The sequence below is a fragment of the Nansenia antarctica genome (assembly GCF_963989245.1).
Source record: "Nansenia antarctica genome assembly, chromosome: 7".
Taxonomy (NCBI): Eukaryota; Metazoa; Chordata; class Actinopteri; order Argentiniformes; family Microstomatidae; genus Nansenia; species Nansenia antarctica.
In genome coordinates this window covers 6434438-6445459 of record NC_137677.1, presented here as the reverse complement: position 1 = coordinate 6445459, position 11022 = coordinate 6434438, and the positions used below count along the sequence as shown (strand labels likewise).

The 11022-nt window shown below is 47.4% G+C and overlaps 1 protein-coding gene across 1 annotated transcript in view; it reads right to left on the bottom strand.

Annotated features, from left to right (window-relative positions):
* tmem59l (transmembrane protein 59-like) overlaps positions 1-10579 on the bottom strand; it is a gene marked incomplete at both ends in the record, with an annotated part of 10580 nt that extends 1 nt beyond the window's left edge. The window contains 8 exons of the mRNA XM_080536163.1: positions 1-158; positions 461-578; positions 1334-1448; positions 1844-1949; positions 7075-7227; positions 7614-7708; positions 8365-8470; positions 10418-10579. The exon at positions 1-158 is cut by the window's left edge and continues 1 nt beyond it. Of these exons, the coding sequence (XP_080392289.1) occupies positions 1-158; positions 461-578; positions 1334-1448; positions 1844-1949; positions 7075-7227; positions 7614-7708; positions 8365-8470; positions 10418-10579 (1013 nt within the window). The remainder of the gene's footprint in view (positions 159-460; positions 579-1333; positions 1449-1843; positions 1950-7074; positions 7228-7613; positions 7709-8364; positions 8471-10417) is intronic.
* Positions 10580-11022: the final 443 nt, after the last annotated feature.

Genomic DNA, 11022 nt, shown 5'->3' with positions numbered 1-11022 from the left:
TAGAGAGATGTCTTGTTAAGGTCAACCTTAACTGGCAGAGGTCCCGCCTCCTCACTGTCCTCTGATTGGTCGATGGCTACAGCAATCATAGGGGTCAGGTGGTAAGGGTTGACCTTCTGCACGTCATCCAGGAACTCCTTGTCTCCATTAATGCTCAGCTGAAAGAACATGCGATTGGTGATTCATTAGACTGTGTGTGTGTGTGTGTTTGTGTGTGTGTGTGTGTGTGTGTCTGTACATGTGTGCAAATGTGTGTGTGTGTGTGTGTGTGTGTGTGTGTGTGTGTGTCTGTGCATGCGTGCACGTGTGTGTGTGTGTGTGTCTGTGCATGCGTGCGTGTGTGTGTGTGTGTGTCTGTGCATGCGTGCACATGTGTGTGTGTGTGTGTGTGTGTTTGTGTGTGTGTGTCTGTGCATGCGTGCACGTGTGTGTGTGTGTGTGTGTGTGTGTGTGTGGTTACCTGTGTTTTGATGTGCTGCTCTGGGGCGGTGACCAGGCTGGCACAGCTTAGCCACAGCATCACCATGATGGAGAGGAACAGACACGCGGCCAGGATCCAGCGAGGCAGGCCAGAGCGCCTGGGGCAGAAGGGAGGGAAGACAAGAGAAACAGAGAGAACAGAGAGAACAGAGAGAACAGAGAAAATGGGGGAGGGAGAGAAAGAGTGGAAAGGTATTAGGATGAAAACTTGTTTCTCTTCTTAATACATTGTCAGTGACAGTGTTGGGTTGTGTTGGGACAGTGTTGACAACTTGACTAAATTGACGTTGGACTACACTAAATAAAGCAAAGCTTGAGAGAAATATAGTTGGCTAATAACAGATGACCAGTCCTTATGACAGAAAGTGAAACAACAAGTGAAATGCTCTGAAATCACTGAGAAAGAAACCAGGTGAGGTGGAACCAAGTAACGAGACAGGAAGCAATGAGGGAATATATAAATATTAGGGACATTTGTTCAAGTTCAAGGGCTAAAATAATAGTTAATTCCTATTTCTTTATTTGTTTTGGGGGAAAATGTAACCAGTAGTGACTGTAGCTCAGTCGTTAACTGCTGAAAACACACTCCTAAGATTTGAATTTAGTTTAACCACTGTACCACCAAGACAGCAAAATGTAGTTAAACTAATAGTTGTGCTATTACATATATATATATATATATATATATATATATATATATATATATATATAATATGTAGTGGAACTACTCACCGACACTGGTCACTGATATTTTTGTCACATTCAATGTGGTCTACCTTTAGGCATGTCTTGAATGAATGCTTTGGAAGGCTGGACTGGTTTGTTTGGTTCAATCCCACCCATAACTCCTCACCTTGACATACAGCCCAGGAAATCATGTTCAGCAGTGGGGTCGTCCGTGTGCTGGACTGGGTGCTTCCCCTTGGCCCCTGCTTTGGCTGCTCCCTTCTCCCCGTGCCCTCTGGCACCTGCACACAGGGAAACCATCCACAGCTCTGGCTGACACATATTCTACTGGTTTTATTAAAACATTTCCAGGAAAACTGCAGTGCTGCTGAAGAACCAATGGAATCCTATTTTTACCTTTCTCTGTATTTGTGTGTGTGTGTATGTGTGTGTGTGTGTGTGTGTGTGTGTGTGTGTGTGTGTGTGTGTGCGCGTGCGTGTGTGTGTATGTGTGTGTGTGCGTGCATGTGTGCGTGCATGTGTGTGTGTGTGTGTGTGTGAGTGCATGTGTGCGTGCGTGCATGTGTGCGTGCGTGCATGTGTGCGTGCATGTGTGTGTGTGTGTGTGTGAGAGAGAGCGTCAGCGGCGAGAGTGTGAGGGAGGGTGCAGCAGCAGGCACCGGGGCAGCCGCCTCACCGTGGGGCCTCTGGGTGTGGGAGTGGACCTGCGGCCAGGGCTTGTCCGCCACGCTGGAGCGCGGGGCCTGCAGCTCGGGCAGGGAGTACTCCATGTCTGGCTGGCTCTGGGAGGGATCAACAAACACCGTCAGAGTCAAGCGGGGTAATTACATGCAGCCGGGACCTATAGTTCACTGGAAAAGTGACTTAACAGTGTTTAACAGAGTGTGGTTTGACCATAATGAAAGCCGGGGACTAAGAATACTCAAAACAAAAGCGTAGCAGTGTCAGTGTAGAGACACCATGGAGGACCTGGAAATAGAGGCAACGTTACTGCCACATGAACTAAAACAAAAGACAAGAAAAAGGGACACATTGAATTTCAGGTTTCAACTTTAATCTGTACGGCGGACTTTATTATTTAGACAGGTCGACAGGCCACGCACACACACACACACCCACCCACACCCACATAGCTACCTACATTATAAGGAATAAAATTAGCCTCACTTATCTACACCTCCGAAAGCCAACCAGGGTGGCGGTGAAACCCTGCTAAGGTGTAGATTGCGCGCCCCGGTGGCCGTCTCGCAGGTTTAAACGATGCTTTCGCTCTTACTTCATTAAAATGACCCCTGATTGCCCAATTCGCTGTCTGTCTTTGAGTCTGTCTGCTTGACTGTGTCTCCACCATTCTTTCTCCCTCGTAGAGGAGTGGAAAAAACACTTGGCTTGGAGAGAGAACGTGCATCACGTGTGCACGCACGCACACACACACACCCATCCTCACACACACACACACACACACACACCCACCCACACATACACACACTCCCACACACACACACACACACACACACACACACACCCATCCTCACACACACACACCCACCCACACATACGCACACACATACACACACACACACACACACACACACACACACACACACATACATACACACACACACACATACACACACCCCCCTACCCACACATACACACACACCCACACACATACGCACACACACACACACACACACACACACACACACACACACACACACATACACACACACACACACACACTGATCCTGCTCTGTCAGCGGAGGCAGCTTTCGTTCCGTGGACTGTGTTTCTGGCTCCCCCTGGAGAACTCATTAAAAGAGGATTTTGGTTACCCTCTACTGAACCTCAATCAACAACAACGCGCGCTGGCAGCAGCGGCAGGGCCACTCAGCGCAGCTGTAGTACCGCACGCCTCAGCAGAGATACCTTTATACGGCCATGCCCTTTAAACTGTGGGCTGAAGTCAACTGCACACTCGTAGAGAGAGACTGATTCTGACATTTTTCAGCGGTCTAGTCATCGCTGTGTTGTGTGATGTGATGTCTCACTGTATTGTTGCGCCACTACGCCAAAGCGATGAGGAATTGTATTGGCTATACTTCTAGAGAGTCAAATAAACAAGGGTTTCGTCGCGAAAACAAAGTATCATGACCGCATTCACTTTTGAAGGATTTTCAGGGGGAAATCGACTTCATAACACACATTCATAACAATGGAGTCCGTTCTGAGAGACCCGGCGAGCTGTAAACTTGACAAGCACAAACATTAAGTTGGTCCCTAGCCAGCGGAGGCCTGGTGGAGACAGAAATTGGACGGGGTTTATTGTGATACATGGAACACACACGTTTTATAGCATTCCTCAGTCCACTCGGTGCATGACAATGAGCCCCGTCCTCTCCTCTCCACCTCCACCAGTCTCCCCTGGTCTCCCCTGGACGTAAACAGTCATTATCAATCGTTTAGATACGGATACATATACGGTAGGCACACATGGTTCGTCTGTCCGAAAAGGTTTCCTATTATTTTCAAACCTATTTCACAACCGTTTTTTTTATCGATGGCGATGCCTTCACTCCATGCATTGAAACCAGATGCAACACTGGGGGGGGGACGGGGGGGGGACAGGAGAAGGGAAAAGTGGAACATCTGAGGATGTTAGTACTTATTGGCTGCAGACTGCAGAGATCTGGCCATCAGTAGGACCGGGGTCTGCCTGATGTATACATCTGTCATGCATTATTGCAGGGAATGCCATAGGTGCTTTGTATGGCTTTAGAAGGCAGAGAGAGCAACGGGGAAAAGGGGGGAGGGGGCATAATATCATTCCACTTATCTGGGTTAGGGTTAGGAGGGTCCCCTTATTTGGGGGGCGGGAGGGGGGTGTATCCATCGAAATATATTTTAATGATTAAATTCGAATTCAAATCAAATTGATTGTATTTCTACGGATGTGTCTACCTTCCTCTTCTACCCCCCGACTCTGGACCATGTCCATGATCCACTGGTGAGGAATTGAGGAATGTCCATGTGTAACATCGTCACGACGACTCCCCTATTCCAAACAAACTCCGTCCCCCCAATCAGTGAGGAGGTGAGCCCTGGCCCTGTCTGATTGTGTGTTTTCTTTCTCTTTCTCTCTCTCTCTCTCTCTTCTCTTCTCTTCCCTGTCTCTCTCTCTTCTCTTCCCTGTCTCTCTCTCTTTCTCTCTCTTCTCTTCCCTGTCTCTCTCTCTTTCTCTCTCTCACACACACACACACACACACACACACACACACACACACACACACACACAGACACAGACACAGACACAGACACAGACACACACACAGACACACACACAGACACACACACAGACACAGTCACACACACACAGACACAGACACACACACACACAGACACAGACACACACACAGACACACACACACACACACACACACACACAGACACAGACACACACACACAGACACACACACACACACACACACACACAGACACACACACAGACACACACACACACACACACACAGACACAGACACAGACACACACACAGACACAGACACACACACACAGACACAGACACACACACACAGACACACACACACACACACAGACACACACACACACAGACACACACAGACACAGACACACACACACAGACACAGACACACACACACACACACACAGACACAGACACACACAGACACACACACACACACACACACACACACACACACACAGTCACACACACAGAGGAAACAGGTTGACTCTGGCTGATTACCTCAGAGGAGTCCAGGAAGAAGACAGGGTGAATTGGGAGGAGTAAGCATGATTGGGGTGGTAGGCTGCCACTTAACCCCGTGTCAGGGCAGGAGGCTGCAGCCCTGAGAGACAGTTAGAGAGAGCTGAGCCCTGGAGAAGCATCCCCCGGTGGGATCTGGGGTGGGTTTATGGACTTAGACGACCATCCCGTCCCCCGTCCCCACACACACACACACACACACGCGCACACACACACACACACACACACACACACACACACACACACACACACACACACACACACATACATACATACAGGTGGCTTGCCTTGAGCAACCAAAGAAACTGTTTTGATCAAAACTATTCCACTGTCTAGGATAAGTGTGTGTGTGTGTGTGTGTGTGTGTGTGTGTGAGTGTGTGAGTGTGTGTGTGTGTGCGTGTGTGTGTGTGTGTGTGTGTGAGTGTGTGTGTTTGGGTAAGTAGTAGGCTGCTTGTTCCATTTGTGCACGAAATAATTCTTTTCTACAGAACTGTTAAAATACCGGTCCGTCGTCACACTTATTAGCGGCCTTGGCTTCAGGTTTCACTAGTAATACTGATAATTGGCCGCCTTGGACATGTGCACTACCTGCACAGCACGTGGTCTTCAAATTGAGGCCTCTATAAGAAAAAAGTCAAGCAGCTTGCAAGATATTGTTCTGTGTCAGCTGTTATAGGAAGCTTAGCTGTGTGGCGAAGACGGTATTACCTGTACCCTTGACACTCTGTATGACCTCTGTTATATTTTGGGTTCTTTGATGTAATGCTTTACTGTGAACCCATCTAAAGTATTCAAATGTGTGAGTGTGTGTGTGTGTGTGTGTGTGTGTGTGTGTGTGTGTGTGTGTGTGTGTGTGTGTTACTAGCCCACCGGTTACTGAACATTGGTTGTGTACATGCGCCAAGACTGTGTACATTAGTACCTCAGACTAAAATCAGGTCTTTTGGTGTGAGTCTGTCTTCTGGTCACAGGCACAGTTAGGTACCAAAGCAGAGTCATCCGCCTCCACTTCATGTGCGTCAATGACCCATAAAAACCGACGTTCAAACCGACAGCAAACGCTGCATGACGGCCAATTTGTTCCACAAGGTGGCTTACACACTCCGACATTCGAATCAATCTATTTTCGGTCAGATCCACTGCATTTCGTGGCACACGTAGTAAATAGGGTTCTCTGGTCAAGCCCTTTACAGTAAAGCTACTGCAATCATGACAGTCATCGAAACAAACTGCCACCACAAGAGCTCTCATAACCATTCCCTGTTGTTGTTTTTTTCCCCACTTGACGCCTGAGGCGGTAAGCCCACAGCCCCCCCGCCCCCCCCCCCCCCCCCCCCCCCGCCCCCGACACCCCTGTATAGCCTCTGAGGACGAACGCGCTCATTCTGTCTGTCTGCGCGGTAGTGATTTGTACTGTGGAGGTGGTGGCATGGCTTTGGCGTCCCTAACCGCCGTCCCTCAGCCTTTAGTGTTCGTCTATTGTTTCTTTACCTCGCGAGTCCATCCGTCAAGCACGTGGCGGCCAGCCAGCGGCCCCGCTAAACACAGGCTCTACAGCCTCGCAAAGCCTCGCTCTCTCCTCTGCTAGCTAGCATGTCACTGCCATAAAACCAGAGCATCTATCACCCCCCCACCCCTCCCCTCCCCTCCACACACCCCCCCCCCCCACCCCCTTACCCATAACTAAAGAAAGAAACACATGAAGACTGTTGTTGTCATAATTCCACCTTAGGGTACCACATCTCACTTTACGAGAGGGTTCACAAACGGCCTTTGTCTCTTTCTCGTAGATTTAGAGCAGCTGTCTTGTCTATGCTGTAATAGGCAAATACATCCCATAAATAACTCCTCTTCTTCTCATGCTTGTGTGTTTGGGAACAGTTCAACTCTGTTACTTGAGTTTTAGGAGTGCCCTGGGGTGTGTTGGGGTGTTGGGGTGCTGGGGGCACTTCCAAATAAGGACACCTCTAAAGAGACAATGCGTAATTGGAGTCCTGGTTTGCCCCTCCCTGGTCTCCCCCTATACCGTCCGTGTCTGAGGTTGAACCACAGTAAGGTGAGAGTCTGAGAGAGACTAAAGCCCTTCCCTATCAGTGACCCACCTGGAAGACCACCACCTTGCCGTCGTCAGCCTGCAGGTAGAAGGTCCAGGTGGAGGAGATGAAGCTCTGGGCGGAGCTGACGATGTCGTTGCACCAGCTGGACACGGTGTCCATGACCGAGGGGGGCTTGGGGCGGTGGGCCATGGCCTTCAGCTGCACACAGCAAGAGGTGACACTGCCTGAGTTAAGGACTGCTTACTACAGCACAATGCACAATCTGTGTGTATCTGTGGAAGTGTTTGTGTGTGTGTGTGTGTGTGTGTGTGTGTGTGTGTGTTTGTGTGTGTGCATGCATGTGTGGATGTGATTGGTTGTGTGTGTGTGTGTGTGTGTGTGCATGTGTGTGTGTGTGTGGGTGTGGTTGGTTGTGTGTGTGTGTGTGTGTGTGTATTTGTGTGGGTGTGTGTGGATGTGATTGGTCACGTGTGTGTGTGTGTGCATGCATGTGTGGATGTGATTGGTTGTGTGTGTGTGTGTGTGTGTGTGTGTGTGTGTGTGTGTGGGCGTGTAGGTGTGATTTGCTGAGTGATCATCCTCACCTTCCTCCTCTTGAGCTCGGGTTCAGAAGGTTGGCTGGCACAGCCTGTGCTGCAGGCCTCCTGTTCCAGCAGCTTGCTGTAGGCCTCCTGGCAGGCTGCAGAGAGAGAGAGAGAGAGAGAGAGAGAGATAAGGGGGAAAGATTGAGAGACACATATAAGGAGTTAGAAACAGACAAAGAGGAATACAGAGAGAAAAGCACACAGCATCTGTTTGCCAGTGCGTCCCTCCCCTCACAACAGTCATCAATACTGGGAACCAGGGAACATTTGGGCCCACCTGGCTCCTGGACCAGGGAGGACCAGCCCATCACACGATTGATTTTCAATAAACAAGCCACAGACACGGGGGAACAGCCTCAGTACAGCCAGAGACACCACCTCTCTGTTTCACATGTGGGACTCCACTGTTATCCTTCCCAAGTATTGTGATCTAACCTCTCCAGCATCCACAATACATGGTGAATGAAGAGCTATCTTGTCTTGACGCTTAGCGCAAGACAATAGATACTTCGCTAAGATATAAACCCTTTTTTTGTTGTTATTGTTGCCTAGATGCACAGCTTCTTTTAGATTTAAAAACAAAAAAACATTTAGCAGAAGTGACGACTACAATGACGAGTCACGGACCACAGCTGGGGTTTTATGGGACATCCCACATGGTGTGGGTGGGTGCACAGTGTGGCACGGCTGTGGCACCCACACCTCTCCGAGACGCCACCCCCCTGGCATGAGTCAGACATGGCGGCCTCACCTCCTTGACACTCCTCCCTGCTGGTGTTGAAGCCGGCATTGCCGTTCACAAACTGACAGATGGAATAGAGACGGCAGCCACGATGACAGGCGTTCAGTATGGAGTCCTATAGGGGAGGAAATGACATACAATTAAAACTAACAAGCAGTTAAAATACAATTGAAACTAATTAAGCAGTTAACATACAATATACAATCAATACACATCAGTACAGCCTGTGATCCTTCTGTTATTGTACACGTTATGCATGTCCATGTCACAATATGACAATGTGACTGATTTTAACTTGTTTTGTTTACTCGTATAGCCTAAGTATAGGTAAAGATAGGCCTACTGTGGAATAAGCTTAGCCTACAGCTTGACCTGGCATTTATGGAAAATATAGACCGACTTTTGTCACAGGTTTAGTTTTCTAGGCCTAGTTCGGCTACGGTCCTACAATGTGATGAAACAGCGCCCACCTGCGACGTAACCGGGCGCATGCGAGACAAAGAGATTTTCCCCCACCGACCATCAACGGTTTACAGGCGTATTTACAGTATTTACAGGGTCATGGGTATCATTCCTTCCATTTATTGCCTTTTTTCCATGTTTCATTGTGGGTCTGGCGGGACTTTATGTTGACCCATGATTCTTTTTTTTCTTTTTTTATAGGCCTACATATACATATTAATTCGCTTATTCAACAGCTGCAATGACGCTGCCGTGAACAAACAGAACATCAGTTATTAATTAAAGCGCAATTATGCCACTATAATAAGGTGCTTATCTATCTGTTGCAACAAAATACGCACGCGTCAATAACGGGCTAAGCTTTAGGGACTGTGTGTGTCGTGAGTTTAGAATGATAAGGTTCTATCTCCGTTTAGGGTAGTTTAGAGATATTGAGGGTCAAAGTTTTTACATTCCATTATATGTTCTGTGAGATGGAACCTTCGTATTTGATGAATTACTAACTCAAAAATGTCAACATTTAAAAAGAAATAACAACACACAGGCATTAATAAACACCTAATGGATCAGATTATGTAAAAAACTAAATTTTTGACAAAAATGGAGATAGAACCTTATAATTCTAACGTCACGGTGTGGTGTATGGTGCAGTGTTTGGAAACAGGTGATTCCGCATAGTTGTGCCAGTGATAGATTTTTGCTGCCCTGCATGATGTCTGAACCACACCTGTGCTGCTGAACAGATGAGAAGGAGGAGGAGGAGGTGGGGAAATAAAAACTCCATCCGATGGAACCGTTAGAGTTACCGTTAGATAGGACACTGAACTCATTCGTTAGGCTACCTAACCAGTGCGTCATTTCCATGCAGTCTCGTGTGAATTATTCAACCTATGCTGTATTATTGTAATCAATTAAAATCTACTTTATTTATTTGCATATTTTGGTTACATGGCTTGCTGTTCTAGGGAGGCCAAATAAGATTGGCCTATGTCAGCACTCATACGCCAATATGAAATCAGGATCTGTCTGTATTGCAGAGCCATCTGCTAGATCTAGATGTTGCCCCCCACAATATGTTTTATGAGTTCATTTAATGTGCATGTACATCCCGACATTATGTAGCATAGTAATGAACAAGCCTACACATTGTAGCCTAGATCAGATGGAGATGAATCGGATAGTAGCTGGAGAAATGCATAGCAATTTGCAAGAGATGCGTCATAAAACAATATTTAGGCCTAATCGTGCAGGATAATATCCACTCAGTGCAAAAGACGAAGACACGGACATGTTGCGACTGCATGATAAGCATGCCAATTAGAATTAAAATCACGGGCCGTAATTACGCATCGAGCCATTCAGATCTAATGCCCCATATTGCTACATTGCAACGATTAACGGGATCTATTTCTATTATGTTTAGCGACATACGATATTCCTGTATAGGGTATTAAATGTCGGTGTAACGTTTTTTTGAAAATGTCGAAATGTAGCCTTAAAATAATGGAATAATTTCAACTGTCACACTGCTGAGAATTATGTAATATGCTATACAGACGTAGAGATCCTATAACGGTTTATTATTCTGGATATCACTTACTTTAGCCGGGCTTTTGTTTTTGATGGTGATCTGGCATTGTTTCTTGCAGTAATTGATGTCGCCCAGTTGGTTGTCAAACAGATCAGAGGACGATGCCATCGCCAGCCCGGCCAGGAGCAGCGAGACCAGGGCGCAGAAGCCCCCCACTCCGAACGGGAGCATTTCACAGCCGGATTTGGGACCACCACAGCCTCGACGAAGCACTGGTGCTTTTACTGGGCTGGCTCTCTGTTCTGTGTCTCTCAGATGGAGTGTTGCTTCTATCTGCTCTGGTAATCTTGTGCAAAGCCAAGGGATCCTGGGTGTCGTCACTCCTCTCTGAGTCTGAGGAACATCACTGCCCCCCTCTCTCCCTGTCCTCTACCAGGGCACTGCAGCAAGCCTGACCATACATTATTATTATAATGCATTTTTTAGGCAATCATAAATGTATGATTATATAAACATCCCTCCATAAAATATATTAAGTAGGAGAATAGTAATTCATGCAAAATATAACAACATAATGCCCTACATTTCATGAGCTTAGAATGATAAGGTTCTATCTCCGTTTAGAATGATAAGGTTCTATCTCCGTTTAGGGCAGTTCAGAGATATTGAGCGTC